General features: G+C 28.8%; 1 protein-coding gene across 1 annotated transcript; it reads left to right on the forward strand.

Moving 5' to 3' along the window:
• Window positions 1-1238: 1238 nt before the first annotated feature.
• Window positions 1239-21810, forward strand: LOC107438822 (uncharacterized). Its single transcript, XM_071181663.2, has 6 exons — window positions 1239-2158; window positions 13330-13466; window positions 14658-14806; window positions 16178-16279; window positions 17918-17978; window positions 19765-21810. Exons 1-6 carry the CDS (start codon window positions 1960-1962, stop codon window positions 19873-19875), a joined length of 759 nt encoding a protein of 252 aa, XP_071037764.2. The 5' UTR covers window positions 1239-1959; the 3' UTR covers window positions 19876-21810.
• Window positions 21811-22806: the final 996 nt, after the last annotated feature.

Genomic DNA, 22806 nt, shown 5'->3' on the forward strand with positions numbered 1-22806 from the left:
TAAAAATAATGTTGTATGTTCAGCAACCTTCGATAACATACCTGAAAGAGTAAGAACTGTGCAATGTTTTAAGAACAAGAATTTTGTAATTGCTGCAGTTTCAAATAACGGAAAATTTCGTCTGAAATTCATTGATAAAGGGGTAAAAATCAATGCAGAATATTACAAAAAGGAAGTATTGGCTATACATTTATTGCCAGATGCTGACAGATAGTTATCTAAAAAAGAATGAATAGTTCAGCTCGATTCTGCACCGTCACACCGAGCCGAGTTCCCGAGTCCGAAATTTGCTAAGCAAGAAGATTGGCCCCCTTCTTCATGAGATCTAAATTCTTTAGACTAATGTGTTTGGGGTATTCTAAAGTGTAAGCAACACAGAAGCTTGGACTCCCATAATGCCTCTTTATTGCGTGAATGGGACAAATTAAGTCTTAAAATGATTCGTGCCGCCATCGGATACATCATATTTGTGTATTTATCATTTTCTATTTAAAATCTATACAGCAAAATGATTCGATATTTCTAACAGTATTTTGTAGCCACCTTGTTGATCGTCCAGACTTTATTTGTAAGATTTTTTTTAAATTAAGAGAAACGACTTTTAATATCTGTTAAAGATAACCTTAAGTTTTTTTTTTCTAATGTTAACACGCGTCAACTTTTTTTCTTCTTCTTCTTCATTATGACAAACTTAGTTTTTATCGGTTTTGTTTTATCATAATTTTACGTGATAATAATCTGAATTTTTTTTTTTTTTTTTTTTTTTTTTTTTTTGTCTTCTTGTTCTGGAAGATAAACCAATTTTTACATTTTAAACTAAGTTATTTTAAATGAATATCAGACTAATTTTTAATTCTCGGCTTATAAATTGACCCATACTTTTGATTATGAAGCAGCAAATTTTTGCTGTGTTGGGTGTTATAAATTGACATCTAAAAAAAAATCTAACATGTAAATTTTTAAAATTAAAAAACATATTAAATGTTAAGTCTACAAAATTTTTCAAGTTAAAAATATTTTAAGAGGACGCCATACCGGGAAGAAAATTTTCGTCACAAATTCTCTTTCGCCTTAATTACTACATTAAAACTTCAAGTGTAGGCGTCCTCTTAAGTAGCCCTTATGTACCAGGGGATTAGGCGAATCTTGTCTGTAAATCTCTTTCATTTTTATCCATCCAAAGGTCCGTTTCTTTCTTTTCCTTCTAACGCTCCAATTACAATGTTTTTTCCTTCTAGTGACGACACCTTGCTCTCTACCTTCTGTTCAAACATGAAAGATAAAAATTCGGCGTGACGGTATTTCATCTCTTTCTACCCAAGAGAGAAAAACACGGTCATTGTTCACCGGCTAATGATGACTCACAAGCAAAACAGGTTTACTAAATAATAAGTTGCATTTTCTGCGTGATCTCCTTCCTGATTCAAATTTTTTTGACACTTTGCTGCGTTGGCGATTTTGTTTACTTTCCATTTGGTTACTAGCAATGCTCCACTCATAAATTTTTTTTTATATTTTCTTCTCGGTATTGACGGCTCTTTGCATACAATATCTATGTTGGATTATAAATCTTCTTTGCTAAGACTTTTACTAAAGTGACCTAGTTTTGAGTGTAAAGGAAAAGTAGAATTTTCAACTCGTGAATATTATTTTCTTAGTGATATTAACATATTGATGATGTGAGTGATATTGGCTCCTAACATACAATATATGTGTTATAGGTATGCAATATATGTAACATACAATATATGTTGACTCTTAACATGCAATATATATATATACAATAGCTGGATTATGAATAACTTGTGCTGTTCTTATCATAAGTAACCCATATCTGAAAAACACTTTTTGTTTTGATATTATCGCCGTTGTGGACAAAATGTGCTTCTCAAAGTTACCTGTGATTTAATCATCAGGAGATGGATTAAAAATAATTATCACGTGATGATTGTTTAAGTAATGAATGGTCTGAAAATGCGGAGCAGAAGTGCTAGCTTAGAAGAGGATCTCTACGCACCTGATGTGGAGTTCGCTGACCACGTTGTCAAAGACTGTAACGGTACTGTACTGAGCGGTATTTTGTACGGAAATGATAAGCAAAATGCTGATTTCCAGAGATTTTGCAGGATTGCTTCAGGTCATGAGTTGGAGTCTTTTGGTATGCACGTATACGCGATTTATTGATTTTTCATTTTAATTGTGTGACAATTTTATTTGATAGTTATAATTAATTGATTTACTTTGGATAATTTAGAAAATTGCACAAATGATTCATTTGAAATGCGAGCATAATTGTATCATCATCATGCAGGATGTTAGTGACCTAAAAAAAATTTAAAAAGTGAAAAACCATTGAAAATTGCAAAAAAAATTTTGAAAGCGTCTTTTATTTTCGATTTAAAAATAGATCGTAACTTGAATTAGTAAATTTAATAAAAAATATGTTACTCTATTTTTAATTTTTACAATTTTAATTGGTAGTTATAATTTATTGATTTAGCACTTTGGATGATTTTGAAAATTGCTCAAATGATTCAGTTAAAATGCGTGCATAATTGTATCATCATCCTGCATCATGCAGGATGTTATTTATCTAAAAAAAAATTTAAAAGTGCAAAACTATCGAAAATGACAAACTTTTGAAAGCGTGTTTTATTTTTGAGCTAAAAATAAATATAAATCGTAAGTTGAATTTGTAAATTTAATAAAAAATATGTTAATAATTTAAATAAATTTGGAATAAAATAAAATATAAGTAAATACTGATAGATATAAATAAATTACAATCTTCATGAATATGAGAATTCCATTTTGTTGTCAATTGGTTTTTGATATTTTTAAAAATGAAAATTTGCTTACTGTCCAAAGGTAATTTCAAACACATATTTTAAAAGAAAACTTTATTCGGCTTCAGCACTTGTTTTCGAGTAATATTTCAATAACAAGATGGAACTCAAAATTTACTTTTATTTACTCTTTTGAAAAAATTTAATGATCTAGGCTCTAGAAATGAAAAACATCATTCAAAGATTCATTAAAAAATTATGTAAAATTGGAAGAAAAAAAATCAAGACAAGACAAAAAATTAACCCCAAAAAATGACTTATGATATATTTACAAGGTTATTAACAGTTGTGCAAATTGGTAACTTTTCTGAAACTGAATTTCGGCTCAAAACTGCTGTAAAATGCTCCAAAACTTTTGCAATGTTCAATGAGCAAAATATGTTATCCTAGACCACTTAGACGCAGAGTTTCCGCACAAAAATTTGTTTTATTGCTCCAAAACAGCAAGCAATTTTCATTTGGACTGATGTACCGTGCTAGTGGGAGGGTTGACCTTCGGCCAGTTCAAGTCTGGGTCCAAATATTAATTTAATAATGTGGTAGAAATTTTAAATTTGTCTGGAAAATAATGAAATGGTGAAAGAAACTAATAATTTTCAGTCTGTTTCTTACCACCCTAACCTCATTAATCGACTAATACCCTCTGTTGCAACAGTTAAAGGTTTATTTCATTAGGCTGAGAACAAAAGCCAGGGAATTAGTTCTGACTGGCATGCTCTTCCCCTACTGCCAGGATCCGACTTAGCTTAATTGGGACCCCCTCTACTTTACTGTTTCAGTAATGAAGAACCAAACTTTCTGGAGGTATTTAAATTTTTCACCTCATTATACATATAAAACGAGAAAATTGAGTAGAACCTCCAATGGTCACCCACCCCCTCGATTGGTCAGACGAAATATCGTTCTGTCTATTTTATTAATTTTCTGACGATTCTATGTCCGTGCAGAATGCAGTTTTCTGATTGTTAACTTTGTCATCTAGCTACGTTGCTGTCATCTGCTTTGTCAAAAAATTCTTATCTTTGCGGGTCCTTGCTGACATTAGGGTGGAATTTAGCTAAATTTTCGCAAATACGATGGCTCAATTAAGGCAATCAGAAGCCTGTATTTTTGTAAACATATCGCATTTGGCGATGTTGAAAAATACAGGCTTTTGATTGGCCAAATTTGTCCATCGTAATTGCGAAAATTTAGTTGAATTCCGCACTAGAGAGCCATGGATTTACAAAATATAGATTTTTTGTGTTCATACGATAGATTAATGATGAAGCTAACATAAAACTGACGGATTTTACATTGTACTGATATTTTGTTTAAGAAAAGTGCATTAAAGAAGGAAACCTAAAATAAACTTTCTATTCGAATTTGGGACCTCCTCTGATGTGGGACCCAGGGCAACTGACACGTATGCCCCTCCCTTTCTCAGGCTCTGCCTACTACTCAAACTCATCTTTATCATTGAATTCACTAATTTCAAAGACTTGTGCTTACAACCCCATGAAAAATTTTATGACATCTTCTCAAAAACACTATATATATATATATATATATATATATATATATATATATACACACACACATATATATATATATATATATATATATATATATATATATATATATATATATATATATATATATATATATATATATATATATATACACACACACACACATATATATATATATATATATATATATATATATATATATATATATATATATATACACACACACATATATATATATATATATATATATATATATACACACACACATATATATATATATATATATATATATATATATATATATATATATATATATATATATGTGTATATATATCCTACTTATAATAAATTTTTTACAAAAATAAGTACGATTTTAAAAGTTCTATAGTACTTTCTTTAAATTTTTATTTCATGAATACGAAAAAATTATTTTTCAAAAAATTGGATGTAGTATTAACTAAATAATCAGATCTCACAACAACCAAATAATTAAACAGTATCGACTAAATTATTTTGTTAATTTTTATTATACTGTTTAGCAATGATTGGAGATAGAAACTGTTTGAATTATAAGGTTTAAAAAAGTTAACATCGTGTTAAACGAAATCCAATGTTTCAACGAAATCTAATGAAACCTTCTGAGGGATAAATATTTAAAAGAACGACTTTAATTTTTTGTTTCTCATGAACCACTCAACTGATTTGATTCGAATCAAATTTTTCATGTCGCTATTTGAAATTGCATAACGTGATGTGAAAATTATGTTATCATTCAAAAAAAATTTTAGCGTTATTAAACGAAATAATAAAAATTATGATTGTTAAATAATTTTTACACTATTTTTTTTTTCTTCAGTTAAATGATTTTAATAGCTATATTAAAAATATTTTAAGAGGCGAAATTAGTTTCAGGAACCAATTAATTTGTGCTGAAGATCATTATGGAATCAAAATAACAATAGATTTTGTCTGAATGAACATAGTTTTTTTTACAATAGATTTTGAATCTTGACTCTTTAATTATGGTAATTAAGGGATGTGACAAATATTCGGCAAAGTATTTTTTGGAAAAGTATTTTTCGACTAAGTTCTCTTTTTTGGGGGAGGATTTGAATGGATTTAATAAGGAATAATTTAAAATCGTGTTTTTTTACAACACATTATTAGAAATAGTTTTTACGCAAATTTGTCAAATTCTAAAATTTATTAATTTATGTTCTTAAAGACGTAAGGAAAAGCGTAAGTTGGAAAAATTGAAACTAGATTACTTTATTTTGATCCATAAGTTATGTACTGCTGATTTTTTTATAAAAATTATAATCAATGGAGTCTATTTCGTCATTTTTTCAACACTTTTTTCTTCTTCAAGAATTGAGATTTTTTTTTTTTTTTTAAATTTGTTTCGTTTTTGCTGTTTTTCTATTCTTATTTACAGCGCAGCATTATAACGGAGCGTTTTTTATAGACTTAATATTTTATTGTCACTTTTTTCCTGTTTGGTAAGACAGATAACAGTTTAATCCAGGGAAGTGTGATTTTCAACGTTAAGTTAAATTTCAGAAATTCATAAATTTTTTTCTGTTTTTTCTATCGTTCTAAGATTTTTGATTTTTTTTTCTGTTTTTCTATTTTTTTTTTTTTTTTTTTAAAACATATGACAATGTGAATAATAAAAAATTAAGATTTTTAATGTCAAAATTTTTTTTTTGGTTTCTATCTAGTTTTTTTTTTTTTTTTTTTTTTTTTTTTTGAAAAACATTTGTTTTTCTTTTTTAAAACATTTGTTTTTTCTTTTATAAAGTTTTTTTATTATGACTTGGCAATTAAGAGGGTTTCTATTAAACTTCATTCTTCAAATTTTTTTTGAAAGTTCGATAAGTGGAAAACTGAGTTGTTCGGCTTAAAAATTTTCTTTTAAAAATTAAAATCGATTTTTATTTTTTACTGTTTTCCTTATATATATATAATCTTCTTTTATGGGCGTTTTTGTGATGGCACTGTATTTTTATAGATTATATCTTTTTTAACGTTTTGAGGATATTTTTTTTTTCGATTTCCTTTTTTTCAACTTTACCACTTTACTTTTTTAAATAGTACTCAGTTTTTTTATTTATCTTAAATATTTCTAATTATCTTTATTATCTTAAATATTTTTTTATAGTTTTGTTTTCTTTTACTTCATACCAATAACATAGCTAAGTTGTGATTATTTTTCAATGAGACTAAATTTATTTATGTACATAAAACTATTTATACTTATTTATATATATACAAAAAAAAAAAAAATCATTAATAATATTTATTAATGATTTTTTTAAAACGAAAAAAGATGCCGTTCTGCCACCGGATGTTCCTTTTCTTCTTCTTTTATATGTATATGTAACGTAAAAAGCTTCAATTAATCCTTTTCTGAATATCCTTTTCTTATCTAATTATTCAAAACGAAATGCTTTCTCACACTTTTAAATTCACATCCTGTCCTTTAATCTATTTTTGGCTGAAGTATGCATATATTCAGTGCCGTAACTTCACCCCTCGGGGCACTGGGGCAAAAATTTTTGGCGGAGGCCCTTTCAAAAACTTTCACTACTCCATCTCTAATCGTGCTTTAGCTATTTATGTATCATGTTAGCAAATATGTTTATGAAAACAAGTTATTTGTTCGCATATAAATTGGATAACAAAACATTGTAAGTTTTCCACATGGCAAAATACAAAATTTCAGCCAAATCGATTAATCCTGAGAAATTAAATTTTAAAGAAGTCGTACTTATAAAACTCAATTTCTCAAGAACTAATCAACCAATTTCGCTCAAATTTTGTATTTTCCATGTGGAATTAGATACTTTAAAATGATTAAAAAAAAAAAAATTAAAAAAAAATATGCCTTGCGATTTAAAAGTTTTCAGATTATTATTGTCCCGCAGTGGACTGATCGTTAAGACACGGTTCCCAGTAGATCACCGAAGTCAAGCCTCACTGGCTGCTGTCAGTGTGCAGGTGTGTGACCACTTGGATCAGTCTGCGTAGGGACCGAGGGTGTGCGGTATTGGTCCTCGTTAAACTGTTCTAACATAAAATGCTCGACTTCACGTGCAGGTCGCCAGGCTACCGAAGCGGGGGTGCCATCCCCTCTGCAGAGGATAAAACCTCAAGGGATGTTTCCCAGACCGTCACCAATAGCCTATTGTGTAGCACTAGTGCAACGTAAATGATCAACAACATCAGACTATTATTAAATAAAAAATACTAAATATTTACTAAAAGTTATTTTTTGCATGGCTCTTATCTAAAGATCCATGCTCCATGCAAAAATTAGATAAAAGAATTTTATAATAGTGTGCAAAAATTTTTCAATCCCCTTAACATTTGGGGGTCCAAACTTTGGGTAGCTCACCCGACCCAACTATTGGGACCATATTTCCCAGATTACAGCTACCTATATTACGGGGGTTAGAAAATCGAATCTGTTGAACAAAAGTTATGTTTATTCAGGGAAAGTATGTTTTTGTGTCTGATTGCGTAACTTAAAATAAAATATCGTGCACTAATTAATTTGCATATTTGAAGTCACACCCTCGAATTATTAAGATGGAGTCCTAGAACGTGAAGATCCGATCATCAAATTAAAAGTTATTCAGGATGGTACGTTTTTGGTTCACTGCACGTTAATGTTACCAATTTGCGGCACCTCACCGAGGAAATATGACTACGGGGGAAAAAGGCTATTCATGTTGTCTCCTCTTGTCTGTCCCCCATGCCCACAGTAGCCTCCTTTTCCTCTAAATATAATGCTAATCATAAAATACCAATTTTATAAACCTGTTGAATCCGGTTACTATACCGGATTCAACAGGTTTAGGAAGGTCTTTTCAAGACAAAATCATTATAATAATTAAAATTATTTTTTAATTTCAAATCTAAAATTTTTTGATCGCGTTATGGAAACTGAAGGAAATTATAGACTTTTTTTTCTATCGGCACATATATCCACATTTTAAGAAGTCCTAATTGAAAAAATAAACAGAAATTTTTTCTCTATATACATCGATTGACAAAAAACAAAGTTGCTTTACTCCAATATGGACAGGTCCCTAGAAAATATAGCTATATTTTGAAAAGAATTCGTTCTTGAATATTTGGCCTATGTATTCATGACGCCATGTAATCATATCTCTGGTTCAAAACTAAAACGACACTTCTGCACTCACTTCTCATTCAAATAACATGAGTGCAGAAGTGTCGTTTTAGTTTTGAACCAACGATATGTGGCAAAATTATGACAAAGAGTAATAGTTTTTTTTTTTTTTTTTTAATGAAAGAAAAATGAGAAAAAAATCAAAGCATATTTGCTAATTAAAAAAAAAATACTTTTTAATGGTTTGTCATGGCAATGAATTTTAATTGCTACGGATTTCTAAGCTGATGTTCATAGCTTTTTTATTAAATTAAATATGATTTTTTTTTATATAAAATAAAGATTGCATTTCATTTTTTAATGAAAACAAAGTTGTTAAAAACCCTAAAAATTCGAAGTTCCAATTTAAAAAATATAAAATCAGAACAAAATCCATGCACACAATAAACAGTAAAATTATCAATTAAAGTACTATACAAATCAAATTTTATATACGAACATAAAAAAAAGCAATTTTTATGTTACCATTCTTATAAAAGAATTCTAACAGTATATAAATATAAAATTTAAATGTATTAAATGAGTTAATGCAAACATTCACTTACCTCCTTATAAATAAATTTACATTTGGTTTTCTTGTTTTCCAAAGAAAATTTTTATTAAGAATGGGAATTATTGATATCACGATTTATGTTTGAAAAAATGAAGTTGCAAATAATTTAAAAAACTCTTAATTGAAGTTAAATTTTAATTTCAAAAATTGAACAAAACAAAAGGTAACAGAAAATTTATATCTCAATTAAAAATGGTTAATTTAAATGACGCAATTAAATGAGTTAAAAACTGGAATTTAACTGCAACGTTTTACGTTTGTCTCAGAAAAAATCTCTTGACAAAATGACCTAAGTAAATGTTAACAAGAGTCATCCCCTTGGATCCCTTAAAAACTTACATCTGTTTTCCTAGAACATCGAGATAATTTCTAGTTTAAGACAACTTAAGGGACATATAGATGGTACTGTAAATATATGACATTTTATAAAAGCACAAAAGAGCCCAGGGTCATAAAAATGATTAAGGCAATTTAAAGAAGGAAAAGGTCATTTTCCCATGGTGTAAAAAGAGATGGCTATTTTTTGAGGAGTCAGATAACTGTGGGTCAACTCTGTGGGGGGGGGGGGGGGTATGAAGGTTTTAACACCTTCATACCACCCACAGTCAAAAGATGCTTTCGTATATCTATTAGTCTCAGTGTAGAATGCATTTTTCAGGATGCAAAACAGTGGTGCTTATTTTAGTTTTCTAAACACTTGTTATGTTTTTTTATGATGTGCTCCTCTTCTCTTTTAGTGATTTTGCTTTGAATTTTTTTAATAAATTAAAAGTTGTAATATGTAGAAAAAAATTTAAACAAAACCGAAGCATTTTTCTTGGGGGGCGATTTCTATTTCAATTTGAAAAATAGCTATCAAATTGGGAAAAAAAGTAATTTCTTTTTCTGAAATTCTCAATTCTGTTTTACTTTATTATTGCGAATGTCAAATTTTCGGAAGGGGAGGCTAAAGTTTTCGATTTTGGAAAATAGCTTTAAAGTCGAAAATAAGAGTTAAATATAAATTTCACTCGACTTCATTCTTGCGAATGTCTGAAATTCAGAAGGGGTGAAGTATATTCTTCACCTCCTCACTTTAAGAAGAAAATAAAATTTTCTTTTTGAAAAATAGCTTCAAAGTTTTATTTAAAAAAAAAAAAAAAAACAATTTTACTGGACTTTATTATTTCAAATGTCTAAATTTCTGAAGATACAAAATGTTTTTAGCCCCCCTTACCTTATATCAGAAGAAATTAAAGTTTTATATACTATAATTTAAAAGGAAACTATACTACTTACTATAATTTAACTACTTACTATATACTTTACTATATACTACTTACTATAATTTAAGAGGAAATTTTTATTTGGAAAATATCGTCGAAGTTGTGAAAGAAAACAATTTTTTTCTTCTAAAATTTTCAACTTTACTTGATTTTATTCTATTAATGTCTAAATTTCAGAAAATGAGAAGCAAATTTTTCGCCCCCTTACTTTTATTTCAGAAGAAAATAAAGCTTTCTATTTGGAAAATAGATTCAAAGATGACATTTTTTTTTTTAGTTACCAATTTTTATTATTTTTTAACACTTTGAAATTTCAGAAGGGGCGAAAAACTATGTTCGCCCCCTCATTACTATTTCGGTAGAAAATGGAGTAAAAGTTGGAAATAAAATACTTTTTCTACTTTTACTTTACTTTTTCAAAAGTCAAAAAACATATTAATCGCCCATAACAGAATAACTTGATGTATATCTTCAAAGCTGAAAAAGAATAGCCTTTTTTTTCCTCTAAAATTACCTATTTTACTAGACTTCGTCTTGGCGAATAACTAAATATCAGAAGAGGCAAGACACATAAATGTTAGAGGAATATAAAGTTTTCTATTTCAAAAATAGCTTCAAAATTGAAAAAAATCCTTTTTTTTAAATTACTGATTTTACTTGACTTTATTTTTGTGAGTGTCTAAATTTCAGGAGGGGTGAAACGCATCGTTTGCCCCATCATCTAAATTTTAGAGGGGCCCCTCTGCCACTGGGTCTGACGCAATCAACTACATGCAGCTGTGGCCTTTCCCCTTCTCTGCAAAGCGTGTTTGTTCTTTTAAGAAAGGGAAATAATTTGTCAAAAGGTGTTTTACCGTTTTTTACCCTTCCCTTTATGTTATAGTAGGTACGCTATCACAAAAAAGAAAATTTTCATCAACACTATCTTAACACAATTTCTTTCCTACATATATATAATTAGAGTGCTTTATTTTGAAGAAAAAAAAACATGATGTGGTCTCTTCATATGAGGCCCCCTTGACCGTCGGGGCCCCGGGGCGGTGCCCCGGCATAGTTACGGCCCTGCATATATTAAAAGTAAGGCATTTTTCGTGTCGACTTATAATGTCGTTGCCGAGTGGAAGGATTGAAACAGGTCTTAGGCAGGGAAGGAGGGTACAAAATTTATTTATTAATTATTGGACCGAGATCAGCTATAAAAGTGGTCACGGAATGTTGTGCTTTTCATTATAAGTTAGGGAAAATCTTGCAAAGTAAATCCGTAAAACGTTTTAATTTAGGGAGAAAGGGAAATCTTAGTAATTGTTATTGGTTTATCAAATAGGTCGCGCGATTACCACAAAGAGCAAAGGGGAAAATGCGTTATTTTTAATGAATCCATACTTGAGCCAAAATTAGGTTAAAGGACAGGATGTGAATTTAGAAGTGTGAGAAAGCATTTCGTTTTGAATAATTAAATAAGAAAAGGATATTCAGAAAAGGAATAACATAAAAGGATTGATTGAAGCTTTATTATGTTACATCCATCGTTAAACAGCTGATCCAATTTTAGGTTTACGGCTATTAATGCTCAACTCCGTAGCCTTGTAATTTTAAATTGGCTTTCTCGAGGAATTTTTTCAAAATTAGTTATCTACCAGCAAGTATTCCAGTTTTTTGTTAATAGTACCAGTAGATTTTTTTCTTAGCTATCTAACCTTATGAAATTTAGTCCAACCTTTCATTGAGTGCCTTCTTGTTGGTTGTTTAGTATTTAAATCACTTTAGCGATACTGAATTAGGAGTAGAAAATACTAGTGCTAAAGTGTCACAGCCTGGAGGCATCTCTATTTATAAACTTGACCAAAAGCGTTATGAGAGTCTGGAGAGAAAAAATGGCCAGTGCTCAACGGCATTAGTATTATCTCTTTTGGAAGAGGGAACACTTTTAGTTCAGTTTCCAAAAGAGTGCAATATTGAATTGATAGATTTCCATATGGATTAAAACAAGAAGTAGAGTGACAAAAATTTGATTGAGATTGGTTCCTAAAATAAATTATTAAGTGACTAAAATAATTTCTCATTTAATGGTTTAATACTTATTGTTTGAGAATTGTGTTTTGAACTCGGGAGTGAGAATTCTGTTTTGAATTCGGGAGTGATTTGATCTCTTTGGAAAGTGAAGCATTCTCTTATAAGTGAAGAATTATACCTCACATATAATTATTAAATTTCACAAACACTTAAAAATAGCGAAAAGGTTTGAAATTATACAGCAATTTTTTTAAAAAAAATCATTGTAGATAAAAAAAAAATGTATCATGCTCTGTTACTTATCATAGTGCGTAGCGTTTTTTAAAGGTGCCTATTTTTGTTTCTTAAAATCCCTTAAAGAGGCTTTTTTTTTATTGGGTGTTTTTAAAAAGTGCTTAATTCTCTCTTGTTGAAAATGAGATTTTTCTTCTTCTTTACCTTGTAGATTTGGGCCACATATTATGCAAAAGCTTGCTTTTTCACATTTTTCTATTCATCGTTTTCACAATTCATTCAGTTCATAACGTATGAAAACGCCAATCATTTTACATGTTTGATTAAATACTTGAGAGTCCGCATATGGGTATACTGGGTTGGGTTCTTGCACTCTCGTGTGCATTTTGTAAGATATTTGCAATTGCAGGCTTCATTTTCCATCCTCCGAAATCGAACAAAAAAATCTCTTGATCTTTTTATGTTGGCTAATATAATCAAGAAAAAAGTTCTTTGTCAGAAACTAGTTATTTTATCATGATAATAATTTTGCATTGACCTTTGAAAATAATTTTGCATTTTGTTAAAGTATACAGTGCTTACAAATATTTTTTTAGTGCTTAAAAAGTTCTTAAAAGGTGCTTATTTTTGTTGAAAGATTTGGCTATGCACCCGGCTTATGTAGTCTGTATTTGCATAATTATACTAATATAGATTGTTCTTGTTTCAGATACATTTTATGATACTTCAGAGGAAGTAGGAGAATTCGCTATGTCATCTCCAGACAGTGGAGTGCATGATCTATCGCAGATGGATCCGGAAGCCAGAGCGAAGGCTTACGAAGAAAAGCACCGTGAATTAGCTAAGGTACAATTGCCAGTTAATTTTAATCTTGCCCTGTTTTTATATCTTCGTTTCTTTCATAGAAAAAATTATGTTGCATTTTCTTTTGAATTTATTATTTAATTTGATAGTTAAAATGTTAATAAATCATATGTTTAAGTGCTGTAGCCTTATTTATTTTTAAAAACTAAATAAGACCCATTTCAAATATTAGGGGCTTAAAATTAACTGTGGGCTTTCAAAACCACTTAAAAGCTCAGACCAGCAATCAATGTAATGGGACGATATGTTGTGTGTATTTTGTTTTTGATATCGTGTTTTACTCTGTGAGTTTTTATATCAAAGTAGATAATTTCATCATAATTGTGACATTTCACATTCTGTAAAATGTAATTTTTTATTTAAATTCTCTTTCTTAACATTTAAAAAAAAAAATTCTAATACAGTACAGAACCCGTTATCCGGAAATCGGAAAACCAAAAAACCGGAACGAAATTTGATAAATTTTCCCGCTATTTTTAAAAAAAAATTTTTTTTTTTTCCTCATAAGATTTTAGGATTTTTCTTTCTTTTTTGAAAGATGTTTACCCTAGCATCATTTTGGAAATAATCATTAGTGTATTACTTCGTTTTTTTCAAGATTATTTCCAAATATTATTTTTTTTAGTTAGGTTTAACAATAAAAAAAACGACTTTTAGTAGTGATTCAGAAAACCGGAAAAATCAGTTATCCAGAATAGCGATGGTCCCGATCGTTCCGGATAATCGGTTTCCTCCTGTAGATACATGTAAACGAGCCACAAAATCATTATAGTCCTTAGAACCACTGACAATATTTTCTTATTTACTACCCCTTTTATGTAACATCAAAAGATACCTGTTTCTGAACTAGTAAATTGTATATTGTAGTGTGCATAAATTTTTTATAATTTTAACTGATTTAATTTGAAAAGGTATTGGTTTTTGTGAAACTGTTCTACCTTAATGTGCTCGACTTTAAGCTCCGGTTGTCGGTCTACCGAAGCAGGGGAGCTATCCTCTGCAGAGGATCAAAATTGTGATGGCATGTATTCGGATCATCCTCGGGGATGTTTCTCAGACATACGCCAACAGCCCATTCTGTAGCTCTAGTACTAAATAAAGTACCTACCTATCTACCAACTTAGATTGAAAAATCATTGGGAAAAAATGAAAGGGAATATTTCTGTTTTCTAGATTGAAGAGGAAATCAACACTTTGCGACAAGTACTCTCATCTAGAATTCGACGTATGCAAGACTTAAAGAGAGAACTCGGTATCACGGTTTGGAAAGAGTTTAAGGATGACATGGAGCAAGGAATAAAAAACTTACAAGAATCAACTGCGTATGTTGCTTTTTATTTACAAATATGTTTGTTATGTGGGTATTTTTTAATTGTGTATTATTTGTTTTTTGATTCCTTTATTTCAAATTTCTTTTCTTTAAACTTTTTCAAAATTATATTTACAAAACTGAAAACTGAATTTTTTTTTGGACAAAAACTGAGCTAAGAAACCCTGTAAAATATTTAAAATTCCTTAAATTCATTGTATTGATTTTGCAAATTGCCAATTTAAATAGATTTCATTCAAAAAAATTACATGCTTAAAAAATGCTCATGCTTGAAAAAAGTAATGAACGAAAAACATTATTTAATCAAAAACATCTAAAATTCCATTAACTGGAGTTTATACCAATGAAAAGAGATATAGTTCAATCATCAAACTCTTTTGCAAATCTTGTTTTTAAATTAGTTCAAAGCTTATGATTTCAATTGTTTGAGCACACAAACTGCAAGTTATAGTATTGAAAAGAAACTAGAATGACCTCTAAAGCTTATGATTTCGATTGTTTGAGCACACAAACTGCAAGTTATAGTATTAAAAAGAAACTAAAATGACCTCTAAGAAACAGAAAGTTCAAGTAAAAACAGTTTTGATTGAAAAGACAGAATCAAATACAAAAATAGTAGGAAATAAACACATTTACATAGATCATTTTCTTACTCAGAATGTTACCTTGTGTTTAAGGGAACGAGTTATCAATATCTCTATTATTATATTTGCATTATTTCTTAACTCTTGTTTTAATATACTTCATTGATATTTCTTTTATTAAATTTTAAAGTTAAAACTTTATAATTACTGAAACAAATTTATTTCTAATTTGTAGCTAAAGGGTATGGTAGATAACTTAGATAGTAATAGAAATTTATGACAGTAGAAGAAGTCTTAATGTTTTGTATATGTTTATTTATTATTATCATTAATCCTCTGAGTGGTAGTCCCAGAATTTTTCTAGACTTTATAACTTTTCTGATTCAAAAACCAGCTTCTTCCAGTGCAATTTTACCCCAGGATTTGCTTGCTGTATGAAAAGATCTCATGATTTATTTTATTTTATAACCGTCGTTGAACATCCAACCCAATTTTTTGTTTACGATACCAATGTTTGACTGCGTGGCCTTGTTAATTTTGAAACCAATCCAGAAGACAAGAGAATTCCTGAATCAAGTATTGGAAGAAACTTCGCCTTCGTAGAAAACTTTTTGATGGAACTAACCCGCATTTGTGTTACATGGAGAGAAAAACCACGGAAACATCCCACAGTTAGCTTGAACTTAATAACTTAGCTTAACTAATAACCTAGCTTAACTAATAACCTAGCTTAACTAATAACCTAGCTTAACTAATGAACACATGAATTTTATTTTTAGATACCAGAAGACAAGCCAAACTTTGAAAACTGCCTCTGAGAAAACATCTGAAGCCTTTGGAACCATTGGAGCTAGTATGAGCAAAAAGTTGGAGGAAGTAAAGTAAGTTAACCATCAACAGTGGATGTCAAATATTTTTTCTTTATTACCTACGTTTATTTGTGGGAAATGCTGTGTCTAAGACTTTTAAACAACAATAACATTAAATTTTAAAAAAATTGAAAAGATAATTTAGTTTGCATAACGTTTAGTTTAGTTTGCAGATAGTTTAGTTTGCATAAAAACATAACCAATTTGAATGTTGCCTTTTGTTGCATCACTGCTTTAAACTTCCTGACTCACCCAGTCAGGGTGTGATTCTACTCCCTTTTCCATGGAAAATATTAAAGATTAATGAAAAGAGAAAAATAAAAATTATTAAAATAAAATATTTAGAAGTCTTTTATATTATATTTTATTTTAATAATTTTTTTTCTTCTCTTTTGATTAATCTTTAATATTTTCCATGTTCTCTCGATATTTTAAACTTCAGTGGGTTGATAAATGAGTACCAAGCATGTTTGAGAACTAAACAATGGGGGTTCCGCATACGGCTGACCACCTGATCGGAACATCTGCTCCTGCACCCCAAAGTCAAAAGTCGAGAAAACTGAGATGGGCACAGTAGGCCTTGACCCTCTATGGGCTGTCGCGCTACTGAGTTTAGTTTACTAGACTAATTAATTTGTGTCATCAATAACTGCTCTATCAGGGTGCGTAACATTTTTAAGAAGTGCTTAAAGGTGCTTATTTTTGATTTACGTTTTTTAAAAGCCCGTAAAGGTGCTTTTTTTTATACTCAGTTTGAAAAAAATGCTGAATTTTGCTATCTTTTTAAAAGAGATTTTTCTTTGCCATGTCAATTGTTGTTCTAAATTAATAAAAATGCATGGTTTTTGCAATTTTCTCTGCAATATTTATCAGAAACTATTTATTTTATCATGATTATGTAAAGTTTTTGAATTTTATTTTTATGAATTAAGAACTTTAAATGATATAAACAGGGCTGATTGTGCTCTGGAAAAAATCCGGATTTCCGGATTTTTTGCAAAGTTTTCGGAGATTGAAGGTCCAGACATTTAAAGAAATCATTGATCACAGAAGTTTCCGGAAATCAAATTTTCAAAGGTGGAACTTAAAAACACAGTTTATTTTATTTGTTTGTAAGGGAGAGCCAGAGAGTTACTTCATAAGATTATAATCATGATTAATATTCATTTTTTATCAGTAAATAGTTGTTTTAATCATAAACTCAAGAAAAAAAGGCATATTTGTAAATTTTAATTACCTCTCCAGGTTATCATAGTTATGTGTAAAATTGTAAATATATTTTAAGTTAACTAAGAAATATTGAGAAAAAGGAAAAATAAACTTGTTTAAATTTTTTTCAATTTAAACTTTTTTTTAACTCGAGCAATTTTCCGGAATTTTGGTTTGACCTCACAATCACCCCTGTATAAAAATATAATTTTTATTACTGCACAGATCCTAAATATGATTTTGTTTCTGGGAAGTGATTAAAAATATAATTTGAATGCTTAAAAAGCACTTAAAAGGTGTTTATTTTTTGTTGAAAAATCTGCCTATGCACCCTGTTTATTCATTTTTTAAACCTTTATAAAACTTATTTACATTTTCACTATTTTTGTGTGATATAATTTTTTTATATCAATGTATCTTATTAGTGAGTAATTTTTGCAGGCAATCTTCTACTTTCAAAGCCCTTGAAGAAAAAGTAGGCACTGCTTACACAAATGTCAAGGTAAATAAATAAATAACTTGATTGGACCCTCTGTTACTCCATATCCGAGCGTGATAAGATGTTTGTGGTGTCGGAGTTATTAAATGAATTTCAATGTGTCTGTAGTCTTCAAAATTGTGTTGTTATTATACATTGATGTTTAACCTCTGTTTATCTTTAAATATGTCAAAATTGTTTGTATGCCAATGAGTCATTATAGCCTTTGATCTCTTTTGTGTGACTTATGTATGTGTTGTTTAAAAAAAAAAGTCTTTTTCCTTTTTACAAAATACAACTCCGTAATTTTTTGCATTTAATAAAATATTTGTTAAATTAGTGCACATTTTAAAATTTTGACAGGATTGGTTATTTGTTTTTTAAATTCTGAATCTAAATTTTTAAACATTGTTTCCTGCAATGCAATTTTATATAAACATTTAAAAAGTTAAATTTTCTAAAGTTTTTTTTTAATGTGTCAAATATAAGTCAGCTAAAAAAATTTGAAACATTTTATAGAACTTCGGATCTAATGATTGAACTTTCATTTACTAAGATAAAAATTTTATTGATTCCAATGGCACTCTTTAAATCAAATAGTTATTAAGTTTAAACTAGCAACTAAGTTACCAAATAGGACAAAATTTACTTTATGCGAAAAAGTTAAATCTTTTTGTCTAAAGGACTGATGTTTTTAACTCTTCGGATGTGTGTTTAGCGGCAATACAAAAGCAGGTGATCAAAAGTTTTTGCATTTGATACTCTCTATTTCTAGAATTATTGCAGCCAGTAAAATAATAACGATTATAAACGAGAAAAAAAAATTATGACTAATATGTAATTTTAAGTGCTAAAATTTAAAAAACAAAAAGTTAAGTAAGCAGTCAGCTTTAAAATTGTCTTTTCATTCAAGCTATTGGACTTTTTCATTTAAAATTTTGGTTTTAACATATAAAGTTTCATTGTTTAATATAGTATAATAATGTTAGATAATAAGTTGGTAATTATTATTAAATTATGTAATATATTATTTGAAAAATTATGTTATAAGTACATGATTTTTAAAAATTGGGAGAGTAAAATATTTTGATTTTATAGTTAGTTAAATTGATATAGGTAAGTATAAAGATATTAGCAGTAACTTAAACCCTTCGTCTTAACTGAATTATTGCAACCACATTATCCAGCTGGCCAATTGAAGTTGGAAATCATTGTCAATTCAGAAAAAAGTTAACCTCTGTTTACGCATTGCTTGACCATACTAAGTGTACATAGTGATTATAGTTTATCTAATTATGGTGTCATGATCACTGCAGATAAAATATATCCCTTCTCTGATATACCATCACTGTGATATACCATACCTTGTAATATCTTCCTTTTTTTTATACACTTATAAATAAAAATGATTAAGCCAAACTGTTATTTTTTTATATTTATTAATTGCATATGTAAATGTATTTTCTTGAAAAATTGTTTTAACTAAAGCTGGCCTTTAAAGGAGCATGTGGTAATATTTATAAATAAATATTTATTAATTACTGATAGCATTCCTTAATTTGATAATAATTTCTTAGTATCATATATGTTTAAATTTTTACTACTTTTTGCAGTATATGTTAGATAATCAGTACAATTAGTATAAAATAAATTTAATTTATGTTTTAGTAAACAACAATTAATTGCTACAATAAGCCAAGATACTGAGATAATATTTTTTTTTGTACATTTTATTTCCTAATGTTATGTAGAAAAGTATAATTTATTTGATATTTCAAACAAATAAGTGTTTCAAATCTAAATTTTCTAGACTAAAATTAGTGGGACCAATAGTAGCGACCTGTCTGAAGAAAGTGGAAATAATGGACAGCCTCTCATTGCAAATACAACCCCGAGTGAAATTTCTGCTGAAAAATCCTAAAAAGGGGGATCTTTAAAAAAAATCAATCATGCTAAGGGTATTGTTTGCACTCTGGGTGGTACTTACTTAAGCACCATTCATTTTTTTTAAAAAAAATTGTGTGAATTTTATTTATTTACTGTTCAAGAAATGTGCTTATTAATTCATTTATTTTTATTTGCTATTTTGTTACATGAATAGTATCTTGTGTATTGTATGTATCATTTATTAAAAAGGACCTTTTTAATAGTTCTTTACAATGTTTAATTATAAATACTCAGAGGGGGTAATGGTGGGTAATAAATAACCCCAGGCATCCAATTCATAAAGAAAGTTTCTATATTTATTGCTCTTGTTTTTCTTGTGAAATTTAATTTCTTTTAACCTCTAAATATTTTTTATGAAGAAAATATCAAATAAATTTAATGGTGAAGTTTTAAGTCATTAAAATTTAAATATTCTTCACATTCAAGGAGATAATTAAGGATATGTTGTTTGAAATGGAAATTTTTCCCTTTTACATTTAAAATAGGGTTTTATATTTTTATAAATATACGTTTTTACTAGTATTTTTTTTTTTGTCCCCTTCAGTGGTTTTTATATTTAAGGGCTTCTTATACACTTTTTTGCCACCCACTCTGAATATTTAATTATCTGATGTTGCAATTTTATTTCATATTTATTATCCTGAAGTAAAATAGTGGTTTAATTCTCCAAACTGTATAATAACTTCGAAATGTTTTTTTTTTTTTTTTTTTTCAAAAGTAAAGAATTCTCATACCTATAGGTATAAGCATGGTGCGTGGAGTTTTTAAAAGGTGTTTAAAGGTACTTATTTTCGTTTTTTAAAGGCCCTTAAAGGTGCTTTTTTTTATTGGGTGTTTTTAAAAAGTGCTTAATTTTCCCTTTTCGAAAATGAGAGTTTTTTCTTTATTGTGTCGATTTTCGCTACGTATTATGCAAAAGCGTGCTTTTCACATTATTATATTTAACGTTTTAACAATTTATTCGGCCAAAAACCATTTTATTTTACATTTGGTCCATAGAGTAAAAACGCCAATCATTTTACATGTTTTATAAAATACTTTGGATTCCGCAAGTGTGTCTACTGAGCTGGGTTTCGGTGATAATATAGCACTCGCATGTGCAACTCTGCTGTATTTTACAAGATATTCTCAATTTCAGGCTTCATTTTCCACCCTCTGATATCGAACCAAAAAATCTCTTGATCATTTTATAATGGTTAAAGTAATCAAGAAAAAAGTTCTTTGTCTAAAACTAGTTATTTTATCATGATCATGTAAAGTCTTTGAAAATTATTTCAAAGCAAGCTCAGTATATAGTGCTTAAAAAGTACTTATTTTTTATTGAAAGATTTGGCTACGCACCCTGTATAGGATTATATATAATCATGAAATTTTAGAATTTTTTTCAAATATGGCTGTTTAAATTTAATTTCTGTTCTAAGTATATAAAAACCATTTTCTTGTGAATTTGTTAACCGAAAATTAATTTTACGTTACACTTGAAAAAGTATATGAATATTCAGATATTTATACTGATTTTAAAGAAAATTGTTTCGATCATTTCCATCGGAAAATGTATTGGAAATAATTTGTGATAAGTGCTTTTCAAAGGTTTTATAAACATATAAAGTTTATGTTTCAAAATAATATATTTCTGATAATTTGTTTTTCCTATAAATGTACATTTGTCCTTAAGTAAATGTCTAGTCTTTTTATATCACTTATTGATTGATATGCATGTTTCTAAGATATTTAAATGGAATAGCTTTAACTTGTTATTTCTTAAGGTGAAATTTATAACGACGTATGAAGTGCCTATTTCTATTTTCGGAAATATTTGTACGAGATTTTTTTTTATTAATTAAAGCATTATTTCTGAAGCTAAATATTTGTCTTTTTAAAATGAAAAATAAAATTGTATTTTGAATGATTTGTGTATTGCATTTTATTAATAAATACACTAACATTAAAAATCAAAGAACTTAGTTGTCGTGATTCATCATTTTTAATGTGGTTAGTTGAAAAATTTCTTGTAAAAATGGATGGAAATATATTTTGTTAGAAAAAAAATATCTTGTGGGTATGATAACAGCTGTAGTTTAATGAATAACTCATAAAATGTAAGATCTGTTAAATTTTTTTAAAAATTTCAGCAATAATAATTTGACTTTCATCACATTAATACATTCTACTTGATTCACTTGCTATAAAAAAAATCACTAACTGTTTCACTTCAAATTGACACAGAAACCATGATAAGGTATGTAAATTCAACAAATTCTTATATGGGAACTGTGAGGGCTCAGAAGATAGAGCGCACATCCCCCAATGAGGTGACCCGGGTTCAGATCCCAGTGATGGCTGGTGAATATGAATTCCACAACCAGCTTGCATCAACCACCGTGCTGACTTAGAATATTCTCAATGGTAAACAGATCATAGGTCAGACTAACCGTGGTAGATTTTCCTCTCCATTAATGCAAATGCGGGTTAGTTCCATCAAAAAGTCCTCCACAAAGGCGAATTTCTCCCAATACTTGATAAAGAAGTTCACTTGTCCTCTGGATTGGCTTCAAACTTACAAGGCTACAGAGCTGAACATTGGTAGTTATAAACTCAAAAATTGGGTCAGCTATTCAATGACTTAAAAATAATCTTTAGGAGATTGTTTATATGTTAGAAATTATATTGAAATTTGGAGCTAAATATACCATATCAGACCCTAGTGTTTTCATATTTAGTTATCATATCATTAATCCTAGTGTTTTCATATTTAGAAAAATGACAAATCAACTATTTAAACTATCTATGTTGATGATTATTGGTCAGAAGCCCAAAGCAATTACTGAAACATCTTGAAAGAAAATTAGACAACAAACACAATAAATTTGTAAAAACATTGTAAAGGGGATAGAATTCGAAAAAA

This window comes from Parasteatoda tepidariorum, chromosome 4, assembly GCF_982258835.1.
Source record: "Parasteatoda tepidariorum strain Cologne lab strain chromosome 4, Ptep-v5.0, whole genome shotgun sequence".
Taxonomy (NCBI): domain Eukaryota; kingdom Metazoa; phylum Arthropoda; class Arachnida; order Araneae; family Theridiidae; genus Parasteatoda; species Parasteatoda tepidariorum.

What these genes read in the sequence shown, in the direction of transcription:
- LOC107438822 (XM_071181663.2), top strand. Translation starts at nt 1,960, where the DNA reads ATGAATGGTCTGAAAATGCGGAGCAGAAGTGCTAGCTTAGAAGAGGAT. An exon ending in AACTTACAAGAATCAACTGC is followed by an intron (nt 14,807 to 16,177) that starts GTATGTTGCTTT and finishes TTTTATTTTTAG; the next exon opens with ATACCAGAAGACAAGCCAAA. An exon ending in AAAAAGTTGGAGGAAGTAAA is followed by an intron (nt 16,280 to 17,917) that starts GTAAGTTAACCA and finishes TAATTTTTGCAG; the next exon opens with GCAATCTTCTACTTTCAAAG.